This window comes from Nilaparvata lugens, chromosome 6 (assembly GCF_014356525.2).
Source record: "Nilaparvata lugens isolate BPH chromosome 6, ASM1435652v1, whole genome shotgun sequence".
In the NCBI taxonomy this organism is placed as follows: domain Eukaryota; kingdom Metazoa; phylum Arthropoda; class Insecta; order Hemiptera; family Delphacidae; genus Nilaparvata; species Nilaparvata lugens.
Window position 1 is genome coordinate 21,029,091 of NC_052509.1, and position 20,440 is coordinate 21,049,530.

The window sequence follows — 20,440 nt, forward strand, 5'->3', positions numbered from 1 at the left end:
ACAATGTACGGTTACGTCGTCTGGGTTAGTTGATTTAAAACAGCTGACTGTTTTCAAGATGTCTTCCGTCAGCTTGTTTATTATTTAGGTTATGTTTTATGTTATAAAGCATTAATGCTTAATATTTACGATTGTGTATAACAATTACAATATCTCATTAATTTATTGTTGTAATACGGTATTACGGTTGATTTTATTGTAATTCACAAGGAGTTCGTTTTTATCAATCAGCAAGGTATGTTTTATTGTAACTTACCATTTCCATTTCATAAACTTTGATGCATAAATTTCTCTATTGTAACAGAAACAGAATAATAGACTATAATTTTTTGCTTTAATTAAAGATTTGTGATTAAATCATAAGAGTTCAGATAACTGACAATCATGTTTATAAATTATGATAGCTAATAAAACTTGATCATATTTTAAATACAGCAACCAATAAGAAAAATGTTTCCTGTAACGATTCAATAAAAATGTTTTTATTGATTCCTGAAAAATAGGTCTTTCTGGACTTGGGTTGTTTTTGCAATCAACGATTCATTAGTAAATATTAGTCTACAATCTGACTAGGTAAGTACCTAACTTTTATACATTCTAAAATAGTAGGCCTACTGTTATTGCAAAACTATCAATCATAATTTTGTATGCTGGCCCATTAAAAAATCAAATGAAGATAATCAAATTATGGGTTTGATATTATTATCTTTTATCATTATCATGTATAAAATCATATTTATTGTTTATATCATCAGTCGTAGTCAAGATCTGGCTGAAGAAAAATCCATTATACTCCCTAAATGAATACATTTTCATGCGCACAAGGACAGTATAGTTTGATATGTCATCTTACTCTTTTGATGCCATTTATCCAGTTCACTGGTCAAGTAGGCTATGTAGAAGGAAGAATTGAAAGAAACATAGGTCCATTGTAGGTTCAAATATTTGATAATAGTTAGTCTATAATATCTATGCGACTAGCCTATACAGTATTCTATAAAATAGGGCAATTTAATTATAACTATTTGAGAAACAATTGATGTTTTAATATATCAACTAAATAATTTTACAATATTTCTAATTTTTCATTTTTTCTTTTTTACAATATAAGCTAAAAAAATAGGCAGATTTCAAGTATTGATGTAGTTAGTTTCATTTAATTTATGATTTATTTAATCATTTACAAAGATTGATATAACACAACAGGCTAAATCAAAACAGTCCCTTTCCTAAATTTTATAAATTATAATAGAATGTTATCTATCTGAAACACCCTATTTAGTTTATCTTTGCTTCAGCCAACTTTAGCTTTCTCCAAAACTAAAGAGACATTTCAAATCATTCCCATCATACTAATGTATTCACTTTAAATCCGCAATTATATAAACCTAATAATTATCCCGTACCGAACATGCATTCCTTCTCTTGTCATTCATTAGTTTATCATTAATTCTTGTTTCAGTTATTGAAGAACGTGAGGAATTAACACAACTGGACTTGCATTAAAAGAATTCTTTTTATTTTTAAGTGCGGACCAACTTTTCAAAATTACAATGATGCCGGGTCGAGTTCCCATCTTACCAGGTATGTATGCACATTCATCGTAAAAAAATTAATACATGGATTTTTCTCAAGTAAGCATAATGTAGAATTCAAAGTCTATTTGAATTTAAATGTTTTGAAAGCTGAATAAGGAGGAACTTGAATATTATTAATGAATCTTTCAAATATTTTCTTGAGAAATCTATTCATCCATCTCAACATAAATCTTCATATATGAATGTGCCAACTTTGGCAATTATCCAAATTGATAGATTTCTATTCGACATCATTATAAAAATATAACTTACCCATAAGTTGAAGTCATAGATTTGATGTTTCTTATCATTATTGCTATATATATTATTATAATTGTTATTGCTGAATGCCTTTGTTCATATAGGCCTACAATCTATACAACTGTTTTATTAATACCTGTTCATAGTAATTGATGACTGACGTCAAGATCTATAACTATTCCAGACAAAAAAATTAACTGCAACTATAACTAGAAAACAATGTGAAATGCTTATTTATGTTGTGTTTGTAATATTACTGAAATTGTTTCTGTATCAAGAATAGCAATATAATAGACTCAACTTAATTCTTACTTTCTCCAACCTTGACTGTTGAATCGATCTTGGCAGTTTGCATGTTCTTGTATCAAACTTTTGTTGCTGCTTATATCACTCGATCACGATTCGAGTTCGCCAGGACTTGAAATCGAAAAGAGATAGCAGTCGAACTGCCACAGATAAACTAACGTCCAATTAAGCACTCACTCTCGATAGCCGAATTGGAATTGGCATTCCGCCACCATCAAATAGAAATCAGTGATCGGTTGATTGAAACTTCTAGCCAAGACAAATTGGGATTAGAAGTATAATACTTTTTGAGTTGAATGTTCGAATTAAAGAATATATAATACTGGCTCAAACCATCAACTTGGATCAGGAGAGGAAATGAAGTATTCATCCATATTAATATAATCTTCAATAATTCAGACAACTCATGATAATAATTATTCATTTTTTAGTTGTAAATTACATTCAGAAGTACGTATTGCTCAAAACCTTATTCAGCAAAGCTGAGGATTGAAAATATTGATATCCTTGCTCATTGAATCATTGAGTATAGTAGTCAGTAAACTTGAATAGGTATCCTAATTCCCAATAAATTGATAAGGAGTTGTTTTTTTCAATTCTGCTTTTCCTACTATAGGTCCAATGTTTCAATATAAGTAGCCAATTTTCAAGACAAATAACCTTTCCTCCCCTTCATCCATTTAATCGTGTATTCAACTCTAATAAGAATGTTGTGTGATAAGTTTCAACACACCTAAAATTTGATTTCAGAAAACCCTTTGGGCCTTTCGTGGCATGACAGCAACTGGATTCCAATACTAAACACTTCAAACGTGATGGAATATTTCTCAGAGAGGAGTAATCCATTTTATGATCGCACTTGTAATAATGAAATTGTAAAGATGCAGCGTTTGAGCCTTGATCAGTTGAAGTAAGTTCTGAATATTAATGTTTATTCAATAGTTTCAGAGTGTATTATTAAGTAAAAAGTTTGAAGTGCAACTATTATTGCTAGGCTGTGATTGTGAATTAAAAAACTGTTTGAACACTAAACTGCACATTTTTAGAGCCAACTTGGTATTTTCGCTGACTTCAATTCTGTCCAGCAACACTTGTGAAGTTTTGTGTGTTGCTAGTACCGTATATGCTTTTCAATTAATAATCACTGATCACCATTCGAGTACAGTATGGAAAGTGAACAGTACCGTAATACAGTATGGAGTGATCCGTGGTCTAGTGGATAGAGTGCCTGCGTAGCAGCATAGAGATCCCGGGTTCAAACCCTCTCAATACCAAAAGTTTTTTAACGAGATCACTCCCGTGTTATCGGATGGGCACGTTAAACTGTCGGTCCCGGCTGAAGTATGACAGTCGTAAGGCCCATTGACGGCTTAAATTATATATTCAGGCGGTGGGACCTTCCCGCAAGGGACTCCCCACCAACAAAAGCCATACGAATTTACTTTATTTACTAGTGAACAGTACCAAGCTGATTCACAATATTCCTCGAACTTTATTGTATACACGTTCTGTTTACAGTAAAATGTTCCAGTTCCAATCGTAAATTGTTACATCACGTGACTAGTGCAAAATGTTTCCATGGAACGCTATTTCAAAATCGTTGGTTCAAGCTTTTGGCGCGTACGTATAAAGTTGATTTACACCAAAATATGTCGTTTACTAGCTGCGTGAATGAAGAAAGGCTGTTTTACAAACTTACCGTCTAGAAAAGTGTGCGTTTCTTTCATTCCATTACTTTCAAATTTTCTATAGAGAAAAATCCATTCAATGAATGGTTATCAAACATCATTTTGTAGGTTATGTATTCTATGGCTAACAAACCATGGTAAACAAACAAGCTATCAGCGCATGCGCAGAGAAGCAAGCAGACTACAATTCAATCGACCAATGAGAGCTCGGATAGTTGGAACTGTAACAATTTACCAAGCTTTGACTGTGGGGCAGGAACTTGGTACTGGTTTCTGGTACAGAATCTTTCAAAATTTTTCCAATGGGACGCGGAACTTTTTACCTGGTAAATTGTGAATCGGACCACATTCTATGTACCCAGAACGGCCTCATAAGAATACATGTTCGAAACCAAGTTTTTATTCGTTATCTGTTATCAATTGTATATATATTAAGCAATATGAAATTATGAAAAAGCTTACGCCCTAAAGCCGTGTCCACACTGAACAAATGTTCGACATACATGCTTGTTGAGGAGCTCAGGGACAAACATTTCAAAAAGTTTGAACAATCATTATTTGTCAAACAAAAAAATTACTGTTTTTCCAAACATTTTCAGTTTTGACAGCTGTAAAACATGAAACCTGTTCCTCCCACTTGAAATATTTTGTTTGGAGACGCGTCCACACTGGCCACGGGCAAACATTGTTTGTCAAACATAATCAAATTTGCCCAAAATTCTTCCACAAACATGTTTGTCGAACATTTGTTCAGTGTGGACACGGCTTAAATAAAACTGCTCAAAACAATCTCAAATTTAAAGATAAATCTATCATAAGTGAATTGCAAGTTTAGATAATATGTTGAAATTATGTTATCACAAAATTGAAAAGTATTTTTCAAACCAATTATGTTTTTACTAGACATAATAATGTTGTTCACTGAATCTCTTAATTTGATCGTTGATTGTTATTATAATCTGCTATGATATTGAAAGAGGTGTGCAGTATCGCGTATCCAGTTGATTACTCAAAAACACGCTTCTTATTTCAACTCGCCACTTATTATAGTTTCTGATTATGCATTTATTGTTCATTCAGTGTTTGAAGGAAATAAGTGGAAGGAATTCCTGGCTCCAATAAATGTGTGTACATGAATGAATTGTTGCTATCTTCGTTTAAGGAAATCAAAAAGCTTAGATAATCTTTTGATAATATTGTGGTATCAATATCAATATTAATACAATCCATTCCTTGTGAAAACATTTCATCAGAACATTATGGCTTAGTAAAGTTAATTCAATTTTGTACTGTTTTTCATTTACAGTAATATGACAGGACTTGAGTACATCTTACTTCATGTTCAAGAACCTATTCTGTACGTGATAAGAAAGCAGCATCGACACACAGTCAATCACACCATAGCTCTTGCCGACTACTATATTATTGCTGGTGTCATCTATCAAGCCCCTGATCTTGCATCCATCTTGAACTCAAGATTAGTAAGTAAATTTTTCTGGTGAATTGAATCTAATTTTGTTGTTCTACAGTCATTCTCTTCGTTGGTATGATGATAATAGTATTACAAATTATTCCATTTCTATGTGAGTCCAAAAGTTAACAATTTCAAAATTTTCATCTTAAAATATCCCAAATCTGAATTATTCATCAAAAATTGATTGTTATTAATACTTGGGCTGGCCACTAATGGTAGAACATGCATGTCATGCATGTTTATCATGCACATACACATGTTAATCATCAGCGAGAGGCTTTCAACATAAAACAGTCAATAACAATAGATAATCTACTGGTAAGTTACAAATTATTGACTTGGCTTAGTTCCTTTGGCTCCTTGAGGAGCATAGGACATCCGAAAATGTTCTCCACTTATCTCTATTGGCTGAGAGCCTCTTGACCTTTGCCCAAGTCTTTCCCCGTTGCCTGTACTCTGCCTCGACCGTTCTTCTCCATGTCATCCGTGGGCGTCCTTGTCTGCGTGATCCCTGGGGGTTCCAGCTCAATGCAGCCTTCTCAATCGCACCGTCTACTTTTCTCAATGTGTGCCCAATCCATCTCCATTATCTCCTTTTCAGTTCCTCTTTGATTGGACATTGATTTGTTAACTGCCAGAGATTCTCATTGGTGATTACCTCTGGCCAGTAGATTCACAATATGCGACGTAAACATCGATTTATTAAAGTTTGCAGCTGCCCTACAATTCGCCCAGTGATCTTCCGTGTTTCACATCCGTGTAAAAGCACTGATTTCACATTGGTATTGAAAATCCCAATTTTTGTTGCCCCAGATATATTTCTGTTCTTCCATACCTTGTTCAATTGGTTGAAGGCACCATTCGCTTTTCTAATTCGGCTTCCAACATCTTCATCAAGCAGTGCCACCAGTCTTGGTCACTGCACTCCCCAAATACACAAAGGAGTCTACAGTCTGGATGCGAGTACCACCCACTTCAAACTGCCTATCTGTTGCTGCATTTGATCTTATTTCCTTTGTCTTTTTCGTATCAATACAGAGGCTTTAATACCTGCTTCTGCAGCTCCTTTTTCTAGCCTAAGCAATTTCTCTTCCCATGTATCTGGAACGCTGGGCTGATACGCAAATATCGTCAGGAAAGTCCAGGTCTTCCAGCCTCTGTCTTGAACCCCATAGCAGTTCTCATCTTCTTCCTGCCTGTAAAATCCTCATGACACGATCCAACACCAGCAGGAACAATGTTAGTGACAGCACGCAATCTTGACGGACACCTGATTTTATTAGGAATGGCTGGATAATCTTCCCTTCATACAGTACCTGGCATTCCTAGCCCCTATACATTTTCTCCATTATTCTAATTATTTTAACTGGGATTTCATACTCTCTCAAAGTTTTCCACAGCACATACCTATTGACTGAGCCAAATGCTTTTTCGAAGTCAAATAAAGGCCAAGTATAGTATGACACGTCAATCATTACTTTGCTCCAAGATGATTCTTGAAGTGTTTATTAAATCAACACAGCTGCGGTGTTTTCGGAATCCTGCTTGCTCTTTTCGTAGTTTTCTTTCAATGGAGTCCTTGATTCGATTTAAAATGACCCTTGACAGGACTCCTCCAGGAACTGATAATAATTTGATTCCTCTCCAGTTGTCACAGTTGCAGGTGTCACCTTTCTTTGGAATCTCCACTATCAGTCCTTTTTTCCAATCCTGTGGGACATTTTCTTTTGTTGCCATCTCATCTGCAAGTTATAATGATATAAAAATAATTTGAACTCAAATAGAGCAGCGGAATAAATATAAACAACAAAAAGCGGTGATACAAAAACCTAAACTCGAAAAATTTTGTTCGAAGCGTTTCGCTTTGATGACACAACAATATTTATGACGACTGATTAACATGCATGCTCTACCGTTAGTGGCCAGCCTTACCCTTTACAAAAGTAGCTATTTACGAAAGTAATAGTTTCTTAGCTGATTACAACTCTATGGCGTGCAATTTTCGACTAATTTTTATTTTTTTGATATTGATCACAGAGTAAATCTGATAGAATCTTTCATTTCGCTTATTGAGAGTAGCACAGGAAATTAAGTCCTATTAAACCAAACATAATGTCATACAACTTCCGAGCACAACCGAACGGACTATATTATGAATAGAACTGACTCAACTGTTTGCCGAAGACATTCACTTACATCAGCAATAAACTTATTAACTTGGTACCTCAACACTTTCTAGTGAAACATATTAATAAATCATCCATTAGAAATATAGTTGAATGGATAAAATCTGTTAATGTATCTCACCTCTTTCATAATTGATCTCCTCATCTTTTGTCACCTCCATTAGTTTTAATTAAGGTGTTTTTTCCTAAAGCACTCCTTTTGTTTATTATTTATTTTTCTTTTATTTATTTATTCTTTTTCCAGTATTGATATATCGGTTAAATGTTTTATTAATTTTGTAAGTTAAGATTTCTAAGATTGATACTCGTTGCAGCACACAAACCTCTGGTTTTGCTTGTAACGCCTATAAGCACATTTTGAGAAGAATTATTATTTATTTCATGTTTATGTTCGAATTAAGTTTTTAATGGTGTTTTTGTTTTGAAAAATTTTATTGTATTATGGCAAATAAATAAAGTTTCAAGTTTCAAGTAATCCTTTAAAATTGAAAAGTGTCATTTTAATGTGACAGTTCCTTTGAATTACCACACCTGTCATACAGCGTTCTGAACCTACTTAATTCCGATATTTCGTAGAGATCATATAACGGACATGGGTTGCATGCACCATTCCAGACCGTAGTCATCCGTCATCGGGTCGGAACGCTGCATGACAAGTATGTCCCCAGCTTTATGCATCTTCATTACTTTACCAAGTCAATTCAAATGAATTATTATTTCATTGAATAAATTACATTCTTCTAATACTATCTATTATTAGATTCTAAACAATAAATTATATGTATATTGTATGCAGACTCCCGAAGATAATATGAAAATATGTGGAATCAACGAACATGGACACTTATGTATCTGTGCGTTCGCTGGGTGCCATCTTCCAAATGCCTTAGCTGGAATCTTTCTATTTCAATCTCTTAATCATGTTTATATTCGAACCATGGTTCATAGAATTTCATTTAGGCATTAGATCACTAATACTCTTAAAATCACCAGTGGCTAATTGTTAAGTGTAGATGGAGTGTATGCAATATTCTTCTACTCGTGCACGATTCACATGTATTATTTTCCCACTACTTATTAAATATTTTCTTATATAGCGTGTAATCTATTTTTAATATTTCCTGGCATCTAGCTATCTATGCATTTAAACCAAGGTGGAACGCATTCATGAGACAATTTTCATTTCTAAAAAAAACCTGAAATATCATGCATCACTTTTTCCCAATAAGGTGTTGCACTCCTTATTGAAATCCATTGAATTCTCACCCTATTGTAGTTAACAACCCCATGAGGTTTCTCCAAGTAACTTTCAATTTTAAATTATAATTTTTCTTTGTACAGCTGTCAACAATCCACCACTTGCAATCGGCTTTCGAGGAGTCGATGTCGTACTCGAAATACCATCCGAGCAAGGGCTACTCGTGGGACCTGAAAGTGCCCGATAAGCCCAAGAAAGAGACTCAGCGTGAAGAGCCCAGCTCACTCTTTCAACGGCAGAGAGTCGACATGCTGTTGGCCGAACTCACTAACAAGTTTCCTCTGCCTCCTCTGCCTCCTCCACCTCCTGCTAAGCAACCTGCTCAACAGCGTCAGTTTCTCTACAATAAATTCAATTTTCATAGTTTCTGACATTTTTATATTCATTGAAGGGTTAGAAAAAACTTAATTGAACAACTTTGCAATCATCTCGGAATTTTAAGACCTATCTGAAGATGTAAATCATATAGACACTATATCTTAATATTACTGTGCAATAATCATTTCAAATTCCCAATGAAAGCTGTATAAATGAGGATATAAGGACTTCTGCTATTGCAAATATTGACCGAAGAACTAAATAGCAGAAGGAAATATGAAGAATAAAACTGTGCAAAAATTGTTCAAATTTCCTTCTGCTATATAGCTCTTCGGTCAATATTTGCAGTAGCAGAAGTTCTTAATTCTATTTATATAGCTTTCATTGGATCTTTGAAATAATTATTATACAGTAATAATATTTCAGTAGTTGGTTGACTGCAATTTCTAATAAAATATTCCATCTATTTCTAAATAGTTAGTTATACAGTACTATGAAAGTAAAGGCTGTTTATGATTAAATATCGTAGTTTTGACTCTATAATATTTGTTACACTAAAGCCATAGGTATGAATTATGTGTCAAATAAAAAAGCTACTCAAACATTTTCATCAATATTACCATATAATCGTTATAATATGACTACCAATCGTCTCATGGTACACATCAAGTCCATAGCCGAGTGCTTTCCAAACATTGATAGTGTGTCTTCAACAATTTAATATTCAATTCAGCTTCTTCATCAATTATGTTTTAGTTAATCAGCTTCTTAATTTAGTGAGATCCGCAGAGACACTGAGCCACAAAGGAAAACAATGTATAGAGTTGTGTGAGGAGTACGTGGAGACCTTAAATAGCAAGCCCTGTCATTGAGGCTCTTGCACGGCTCAAAGACGGGGAGAGTAGAGTGAATGGCGGACAGTGATTTTCATTACTTCACTTTTCATCCAGACCAATGTTTTGTTAAATTAATTATGGTCTTTTACAAAACATTGGTCTGGATGGAAATTGATGAAAAGTGACGTAATTTAGATCTCTAGCCACTAGCTAATTGCCGTCTCTACTCTCCCTGTTTACAAGCAGCTTTACAGCCAATTTCAATCAGTTCAACCGACTCCAGCGGATTGCACGCACATATGTACTAGTGCCAACAATCAGAACTTTTTGTGCTTTTTCACTCCATCCAATACCATTCTCAACTGTGAGTTTAATGTTATAAGTATTATAAAGAGTTGAAAGCCCGATATCCATTCATAAACAAACTGTTCATCTAGATCTATGGTACAATGTTATTTATAAATTCGGAAGACAAGTAGTTGAGGCTGCGCATGTTGTAACTAATATCATTTCTCATATACTAGTAGTTCTGTGAACAGTAGACCTCGCGCAGTTATAAACTACAGCCTTCTCTAAATTTATGAGATATTTTACGTGAACGATTAATGACTGTTTGGGCTGTTGTATCGATAATGCTAATAATTTGTTGTAAACAACTACTATCATCATATGCTACTTCGAGTTAACAATGGCATGCCTCATTGCATGCAATTAATAATCTACTCGACTGCTGATTTATGATAAATAATTCTATAGTCTGATTTTCACGGTTATTGAATTTTATTAATATTATTATAATATTGACGTATGAAAGAGGCTCATTTTCCTTTTATATTATCCTAAAAATGTCCAAAAACGTTATATATACGTCGACGCGGAATTAAAAAAGGGACATGCTTCTCAAATTTCATGAAAATCTATTCATGACCTTACTTCGCTTGGTCAATTAATAGATTTATTTTCTTCATTCAAGAAGTGCTTTTCGACGAGTTTAAGCCAACTGTGTTGCTTAGTAACTATTTTACATCGATTGGAAGATGCTATATAAATATTTTTCTATCGATCAGTTCGATCTTCAATGGAAAATTAAATTCTTCAATAAATTCAAATTCTATATTGCAACTGTACAACTGAGAACTATTAGACGTTCAATTGTCTGATTCAGCTCCATCATTCACAGTGAGCGCTACAATTTCAGTAGTAGTACAACTTTTTTCATTGATCCTGTTTCAATGTATTTTTCAGAAGATATAAAGCAAGAGCCCAAACTGGAGAAGACAAATGACTGTATGAAGCCTCCACCTGAGAAGAAACCCAGACTGAGCTGAACTTCCAATATAAAATGGTTTGGTCATAATTGAATTAATTCTCTCTTACAACCTCCGTAATAGTGGTGATGTTAGAAAAGAGTGAACCCATAAACCGAACTAATTCCAAGTTTATGTGAATGGTGATAGTATAATTATAATTTATGGAAGTAATGATACTGAAGAAGCTACAAAGCTGATTTATTTATTTATAGAATTTTATTTCAAACAAGGAATCTTCAATATTGTGGGACTATATCATAATGTTTGTGATTACACGGTTCTCTTGTAAATAAAATAACTTATACCAATTATATCTGATCAACTTTCCTATTTCGGTCCTTTTACAAGTTTGTCCTATCTTTATGGGTTGTTCATTATTATTTTTCCTCCACCTACTGTCTAAAGTACTTACTTTACTCCCTGAAACATAATACTAAAGTGTAACTTTTTCGCTCTCGATAGTAAAAAACAGAAAAACTCCCTAGGGAGGAAAAGTGACTCCATTTAAATAACATGGGAAGCATCTCTATTTTAAAAACTTACATTATAATAGGTTAGAAGGTCTAAGCTCAGATGAGGAAGCATAAAGAGGTGTCTGTCATTGAGTCAACTGAATTCAATACCACAACCAGAAATTTGATCAACTCATGAAATATATGTTCGTATGATATTATATTCTTAATATCAGTAGACAATAAAAATTTATACAATTTTAAAAATATTTTATTCTATTCAAAATACCAGCCAACAATTTTTTTTATCTGCAATTCAAATCTGAACCGCGTGATCTGGAGTCAGCCATTTTTGGTAGACACCCAGCTGATATAATTGTTACAACTTTTGGGAATAGATAGCGCAATCGGCAGTGCCAATCAGACGACCGGTTTCTAGGTTTTAGATTTTAGGTTATGTTGTTAGGAAACATTGTCACCAATACGTAAGTTATTAAAATGATTGTATTTGCAGTTTCTATAAAAAAATGTAGATGGAGGAAAATTGTTGTGTACATCACGAGTGAAAAATACTTTTTCTCCATCAGGAAAATTGTTGCCCTCGGCTTCGCCTCAGGCTTCAAACTTTTCCCACAGGGAGAAAAAGTCGTACTTTTCACTCTAGATATACAAATAACTATTGAATAGGAGGTTCTTTGAAAAAAATATATTCCATTCCAAATCAGTAGGCTGTTTTCATGTAGTGAGCAATGATGTAATGAGCTGGTTTTCGTGCGTCATATGAAGGCAGAAAGGGATTGTTTTCTAACCAGGCCGGTATAGTATATTTCGCAACTAGGGCCGAAAATGAGACTTTTCCGGCTCGAAATCGGTTTTCAAGTCCGAGGCCGTAGGCCGAAAAAAGATTGAGAGTCGGAAAAACATTTTTGCCCATGGTGCAAACGCTATTTTTCGCCACACAGAAAAAAAAAAATATATATATATGAGAATAATCGTTTAAGCACTTCCGAAAGAAAAAGTGGAAGGTCATAGCTCTAGAAGGAACTCCTAAATACCGGACCTGTGCCAGTGTGAAAATATAGGTAAAATGGTTCCGATATTTGGTGGGGTCTCAACTCAGCTGACACTGATATGTTGTCATCAGTTTTTAGTATTTAGTTGTAGTTAAGTGAAGTTTGTTTACAAATGTCACTGGCTGTATAATATTTACGAGTTTTATAATTGATCAATTATCATTTTATAATTATTTGATATGCAATAGAGATTCAAATTAGATTTTTTAGTATTCAAAGGGTTTAGTAAGTGTTTAATAAATTCAAATTGTGAATAGTAAAGTTTTAAGAATTCAAAATTTATAGTGAGTGTTGAGTGTTCAAAGTGTTTTAATCAACAATAATTTGATAATATTCAACCGCAGCCTAGATTAATTTTTGTTTATCATCCGTAACTCAACATTTACCTTTATAACAACATGCTACAATGATTAGGCCTATGAACAGTTTTAATTGAACATGCCTAGAAATTGTTGTGTCCCAAGGCGTAAATCAAAATAATATTATAGAAAAACCTCCTTAGTGACAATATTTACTTTTCCCAAAGATAAAGAGCTGAGGAAAAAATGGACAAGGTGTAGAAAGATCTATAGCTTACCTAAAAGTCACCAATAATTCGGCTGTGTGTATCAATCATTTTAGAGCATCAGATATTATTAAAGAAGACAAGTTTTTGTGTGAAGATGGTTATTCTTATGTGACTGTTTCAAGAAAAAAGTAAAACTATGTGATGGTGCCTTTCCTACAATTTTTCCAAATCAACCTTCTTACAACACAATTAAATCGTGTGTAAAGGTATTGGGCAATATATTTCTGAACAATTACTACAACATGAAGAATAATAATCAGTTGCCCCAGCAAGCAAAGTCGCAAAAATTGAGAAAATTGAATTCTTAGGCTAGAATAAAATAACGATAATTATTATAAGCTATGTGCATGTTGAATCAATTGCACTTGAATGCTATGTACATGAAAATAAATAAAGTCCAGTTACCCTATTAAATAATAACTTCTTTAATAAACATCAATTGAATTAATTAAACTAAACCTAATTCAATTTCTTAAAAATGATTTTGAAGAGTAATAAGTTATTAGAGAGAGCTGGAAGCTGGAACCTAGCTGAAGGCAGTAAGTTAGTCCACCAACCATGGCGGCCATTTTGTTTGTATGCTCAGGTCCGGTATTTAGGAGGTCCTGGCTCTAGCAAATCTGAGGTAATCTGAATATCAGGAAATTGTCCAAGTATTTTTATTTTCTATTCTGATTTGTCTAAATAACCTAAAATATCATGTTCAATTATGTGGGAGGTTGAGTTTATACTTTTTCATTCTTTCAAATGATAATAAGATAATATTATTATAAAAATGTTGTTATTATTATTGGATAATAAACACAAATAATAATAAGTTTTTTGATCAGCTGTTTTAGCACACTTGAAATTTGGCCAATCTGAATGTCAACGTCAACAATGCTTGTAGTCGACTTCGGAAGTTTAGTTTAAATTTCTATCCTACTATGAAAATCGAATTTGAATAGTTTATAATATATTTGTATTTCATTCATCCAAATAAATTGATAGTATATTATTGCAGAATACTTTATTTAATTCTAGAAGCATAAACTGATTCCGTTTCATAAACTATTTTTGAAAACTTTCAGCACCATGGATATTGCCCAAGTAGTTCCAAAATTATCAACATATAGCATTCAAGTGCATTTTATATGCACATAGCTTATAATTATCTTTATTTTATTCTAGCCTAAGAATCCAATTTTCTCAATTTTTGCGACTGCTTGCTGGGGCAACTGATTATTATTCTTCATGTTGCAGTAATTGTTCAGAAATTTAATATATTGCCCAATACCTTTACACAAGATTTAATTGTGTTGTAAGAAGGTTGATTTGGAAAAATTGTAGGAAAGGCACCATCACATAGTTTTACTTTTTTCTTGAAACAGTCACATAAGAATAACCATCTTCACACAAAAACTTGTCTTCTTTAATAATATCTGATGCTCTAAAATGATTGATACACACAGCCGAATTGTTGGTGACTTTTAGGTGTAGAATCTTTACCTTGTCAATTTTCTCCTCAGCTCTTCATCTTTGGGAAAAGTAAATATTGTCACTAAGGAGGTTTTTCTATAATATTATTTTGATTTACGCCTTGGGACACAACAATTTCTAGGCATGTTCAATTAAAACTGTTCATAGGCCTAATCATTCTAGCATGTTGTTATAGAGCTGAATGTTGAGTTACGGATGATAAACAAAAATTAATCTAGGCTACGGTTGAATATTATCAAATTATTGTTGATTAAAACACTTTGAACACTCAACACTCACTATAAATTTTGAATTCTTAAAACTTTACTATTCACAATTTGAATTTATTAAACACTTACTAAACACTTTGAATACTAAAAAATCTAATTTGAATCTCTATTGCATATCAAATATATATATCAATTACATAATACAATTCAATTAATTAATTACATATCAATTAATAATACATATCAATTTATAAAATGATAATTGATCAAGTATAAAACTTGTAAATATTATAAAGCCCGTGACATTTGTAAACAAACTTCACTTAACTAAATACTAAAAACTGATGACAACATATCAGTGTCAGCTGAATTGAGACCCCACCAAATATCAGCGCCATTTCACCTAAATTTTCACACAGGCACAGGTCCGGTATTTAGGAGTTCCTTCTAGAGCTATGACCTTCCACTTTTTCTTTCGGAAGTGCTTAATAAACGATTATTCTCATATATATTTTTTTTCTGTGTGGCGAAAAATAGCGTTTGCACCACGGGCAAAAATGTTTTTCCGACTCTCAATCTTTTTTCGGCCTACGGCCTCGGACTTGAAAACCGATTTCGAGCCGGAAAAGTATCATTTTCAGCCCTAGGTGCAAAATATACTATTACATTCAATTTTCATTTCATTCCATGTCTCTTAGATGTCTTCAACATTATGCTTTAAATCTTGTACATTTTTAGCTCCCTACTGTTTTTGACGTTTAAATTATATGAATTCCATAATTAAAAAGATTCTGTTACCATCATTGAGCACGCGATTTTTATTCGGGGGGAATTCGAATAAATTGTCCATTAATCCAATTTTTTTACTTCCTTGATAACAATTAATCTACGTTATTGATTGGAAATATCCGCTCATAACATTTCTGTTGAATAAATGTTGAGAAAAGTGTTCAATGCACACTGTCACCGGTTTTAACGTCGGATGAATTGCTAAGGAGTCGTTGAATCCATTGGAGAATTAATAGAGGGAAAGAAGCACTCCAAACCCAGTTAGCATTAATGAGCAACCGTATGTTTTCCGGCGAAAGGGAAACTAATAAATTCTGTTGAAGATAGATTTTCCTTCTTGCAGAAAACAGCGCGTGTTAACTTGTGTCTCTTCAGGGGTGGTTGGTGAGCATCGGGCGGGGGGGGGGTCGTTTAAAACCCCCACCAAGCTGTAACTTGCCCTTCATTGGTGGCGTTTATCCACCCCACCCAGGAGGAGTGGGAGAGTAAGGAGGGGGCGAGGGAGAGAGAGTCGCCAGCAGACATTCCCATCCCATCTGCGCTGTGAGTTCACCGTTCACCTCAGTACATTTCCAGACACAGAGCTATGAGCATCACTCCAGGGACATCACATGACATTTCACCGATTTCATCCCCCAAACTGCGACCACGCTCATAATCCAAGCTCTAATTTACCTCAACTACTAACACCGAATTCTCAAAAATTTCGGCACCTAACCAAAATTACAGCGCACTTTTTTATCCTGCCAAATTCAGTTGTAGACCCGCTCCACCATACAACCGTGCCATCCCATCTTCCCGTAATGTAAAACTTCGCCGTAATTGAAGGTAAACAAAGACTCAATGTACTGTGTGTTGTCTCGGTGTTGTAACTCTGTTGTGTCATCACAAACATTGCCCATAATGACTCATCAAGGCCTAACATACGGATTGCTTAAAACCTTGTGTTCAACCAAATTTCTATTGAAATTTCATTATGTTAGATTAAAAAAAATCAGGATGTTTAATATTATTATGTGAAAGAAAACTTGGTAGAAATTAAAAAAAAAACAAACAAAACTATTTTATAGTTCATAATAAAGGGCCTAATAACAATTATTCAAAATTTTATGTTGAAAGAATGTTTTTTTTTACATTTGAACCTAAAAACACCATTGCATGATTGTCAATCATCTTACCCTTGTAAGTCCCACTAATAATATCCAATGAACTCATTTGAACCCTTGATAATGGCATGATAAGCCGAAACTGGTTGAGTCTTCAGAAAAGTATAAAAAGTATTAGTAAATTCTATGGAAAAAATATTCAATGAATTTGTAAAATTATACAGATCCTTAGAAAAATCCTAACCATTCAAACCAGAATAATAAATAACTCATTTGGAAGAAATAAAATATTACAGAAAATATTGTAAATTTTATTGTGGGAGAGAAAAAGTTCATTTGCATGACTGTCAAAAATATTGAACCAGTTTGTGGAGAAATCTAGATCCATCCTAGAGTGTTGACATAGCGTACTGTCCATTTTTGTCATAAATCCATATATCTCTACTTTTTTGGTGTTTCAACATCCACAGGCTAATAATTTATGAAACTACAACAATTAATCAATGAAAATTATTATAAGACTCGATGTTGTCACCACCTTCAGTCTTCCACTGAAATCACTCTACCAGATTTAATTCCACCTCCATCATTCTGAGCTGTTCACTTGAATGAATATCTTTCTAAAATAAATCATAAACGTCAGGTAAATAATATAAATTGATTGTTGAGCTATATTATAGGGTGATGAAGTATTACAAAATTACTCCTTGTAATTTCTAGTTTCATTACCCTTCACATTGATGCTACATGAATAATTAGTGTTCACTCTCATTATTCTCCTTGAAGCATGATTTTTCTATTAAATTTGCCCATAATATTAGATCAAGTAAAATAAGATAGGTCCACTACAGTTTTGTTGACTATGTCTTTTATAAAGTCTCTTGTTCTTTTACAAGGTCTTGTTTCTATCCCACAAGTAAATAGCTGGTCGAATTTTGTAATCTGGCAGCCTATTGTGGTTAATTGAAATTGTTTTGAAAATGTACTTATACTGAACGTGAGTATAATCCTAACCATTCAAACCAGAATAATAAATAACTCATTTGGAAGAAATAAAATATTACAGAAAATATTGTAAATTTTATTGTGGGAGAGAAAAAGTTCATTTGCATGACTGTCAAAAATATTGAACCAGTTTGTGGAGAAATCTAGATCCATCCTAGAGTGTTGACATAGCGTACTGTCCATTTTTGTCATAAATCCATATATCTCTACTTTTTTGGTGTTTCAACATCCACAGGCTAATAATTTATGAAACTACAACAATTAATCAATGAAAATTATTATAAGACTCGATGTTGTCACCACCTTCAGTCTTCCACTGAAATCACTCTACCAGTTTTAATTCCACCTCCATCATTCTGAGCTGTTCACTTGAATGAATATCTCTCTGAAATAAATCATAAACGTCAGGTAAATAATATAAATTGATTGTTGAGCTATATTATAGGGTGATGAAGTATTACGAATTTACTCCTTGTAATTTCTAGTCTCATTACCCTTCACATTGATGCCATATGAATAATTAGTGTACACTCTCATTATTCTCCATGAAGCATAATTTTTCTATTAAATTTGCCCATAATATTAGATCAAGTAAAATAAGATAGTTCCACTACAGTTTTGTTGACTATGTCTTTTATAAAGTCTCTTGTTCTTTTACAAGGTCTTGTTTCTATCCCACAAGTAAATAGCTGGTCGAATTTTGTAATCTGGCAGCCTATTGTGGTTAATTGAAATTGTTTTGAAAATGTACTTATACTGAACGTGAGTATAATAAGTGTTATGAAGATATGAACAAAAATCCTGGAAAATTGAACTTTAATCGGAGATTATAAATGAATTGGATTGAAATATTGTTGTCATTCATGTAGATTCCTTCAAACATTAGTAAACTTGTTGATCTCATCTGTAAATATATCATATCTTACATTTTTGTTTGCATGCTATGTGTACTGCTTGCCGCCCACTTTATATGAAATCTCTCGATATTTTTAAAAAATCTTCGTTTTCTGTTTTCTTGAACATAAAGCAGTTTATATAATAAAATTTAAGTAGTAATCTGAATTCGAGACGTTTATATAAATAAATTGGTTTTAATTACTTGAATGTTCAATTCAAAATGGTTTATTCATGTGTTCCTTTACAAATAAAGATAAAGCATTATTAAACAATTATTTTCTCATTGCATCTTTACATAAACAATCTGAATATCATACTGAATTATCGTAGGCCTACACGAATAAATTTAGTATGAATATGTTGTTGCATGATTGTATGTCGTGACAGACTCGTGTCAGACTCTATGTCGTTTGTAGATGATTTTATTTAGATGGGTATGCTTATCTGGAAATTGAATCTCCCAATCCAATCAAAAGTGTTTGATTGAATATCCAAAACAGTGGTGTTGACATGTTCAAACACATTGTCTTGTCAACTCAACTCGGAATTGTTATTATAAATAAAAATATTCTAACATAGAATCAACTATCAATACTTTGAATAAAGGGTAAGGTGAATGATTTGAGTAATGAATAGGTAAAGATTAATGAATTAGAATAATGATTGGGTTTAAATGTTATTGAATGTTTTCAAATTTATGTTAAATATAAATGTTCAATATTATGTTCAATAAAATGTTATTGAAGACAAGCAGGTAACCCGTGCTTGACAAGGATCTGGTTGAAAACTGACGAACTGAAAATAGGCATATAATATTTTTTATTAAGAGTACCAGAATCTGAAAAATATTAAAGGCGTTGCTTATCCATGTGCGGAAAGATTAGGTTCAAATAATTTTTAAGTTTAATTGATTATTCCAGCATGCAGATTCTGTGAGTTCTATTACTCATCATCAGCTGAGGTAGAAATCGGATGGGAATTCTGCATGAAAATACCAGGCCAATATCAATTTGGTGATGGAAAAACGGCTAGAATGGAATATAATATTTTTTTTATGAAATAAAATAAAGATTTGGCTCGTACGTCAATTAATCATCTAATAATCACTTAATGATTTAAAGATTATATAAATATGTGTTTATTAGACAGCTATAATATATCAGCTATTTGTGTGGACTGGATAATTTGAGAGTATTCCCATCGTTTTATGTGATGATTATAAGGTACGGTATTAATCATTTGCCGACATTTCAGAGAAATATGTTACTTTTTTCAAATACATATTTTTTAAATATTTTTATAGAAAATATTAATCCGAAATTGATCAAAGAGCTACTGGGTCTAGAGCTACTAAGGTCAGATCAAGTATCTATTACTGAACTTAATTATAAAGAAATAGACCTAGGTGAGAAAATTGATTAATGTTCAATGCAACCATCACTGTTTGTAGAATAAATATGTTTTTTCATACATTAATTTGAATGTATTTAGTCCAGTCAACGAAGGGTTTTAGAGGAAAACCTTTGAAAGACAGTTTTCGACCCCACAGCTCTCTTTAGGGTTATAAGGAGGTAGACATATAAAACTCCTCACTGTGCTAAGGGGATGGGGTGGTTCAGAGGTACCATTTTTTGTTTCTTCGCATAGG

The 20,440-nt window shown here is 33.0% G+C and overlaps 2 protein-coding genes across 8 annotated transcripts in view; both read left to right on the top strand.

Moving 5' to 3' along the window:
• The first annotated feature begins 20 nt into the window (after positions 1 to 20).
• Positions 21 to 11,525, top strand: LOC111048255 (mediator of RNA polymerase II transcription subunit 6). 5 transcript variants are annotated; one of them, XM_022334128.2, is made up of 7 exons: positions 32 to 235; positions 504 to 573; positions 1,463 to 1,584; positions 2,895 to 3,054; positions 5,139 to 5,313; positions 8,834 to 9,080; positions 11,150 to 11,525. In XM_022334128.2, the coding sequence occupies exons 3-7, from the start codon at positions 1,554 to 1,556 to the stop codon at positions 11,230 to 11,232; spliced, it is 696 nt and encodes a 231-aa protein (XP_022189820.1). In that variant the 5' UTR covers positions 32 to 235; positions 504 to 573; positions 1,463 to 1,553; the 3' UTR covers positions 11,233 to 11,525. The 5 variants fall into 5 exon arrangements, with proteins under 5 accessions (XP_022189819.1, XP_022189820.1, XP_039286311.1 ...); XM_039430376.1 differs by having other exon boundaries at positions 94 to 235; positions 11,153 to 11,525; XM_022334127.2 differs by lacking the exon at positions 504 to 573 and having other exon boundaries at positions 21 to 235.
• Positions 11,526 to 15,566: 4,041 nt separating this feature from the next.
• LOC111048249 (melatonin receptor type 1A) overlaps positions 15,567 to 20,440 on the top strand; it is a 111,456-nt gene continuing 106,582 nt past the window's right edge. For all 3 annotated transcript variants that reach the window (XM_039430378.1, XM_039430379.1, XM_039430380.1), the window contains exon 1: positions 15,567 to 16,612. The gene's annotated coding sequence lies outside the window, so the exon portion shown is untranslated. The remainder of the gene's footprint in view (positions 16,613 to 20,440) is intronic.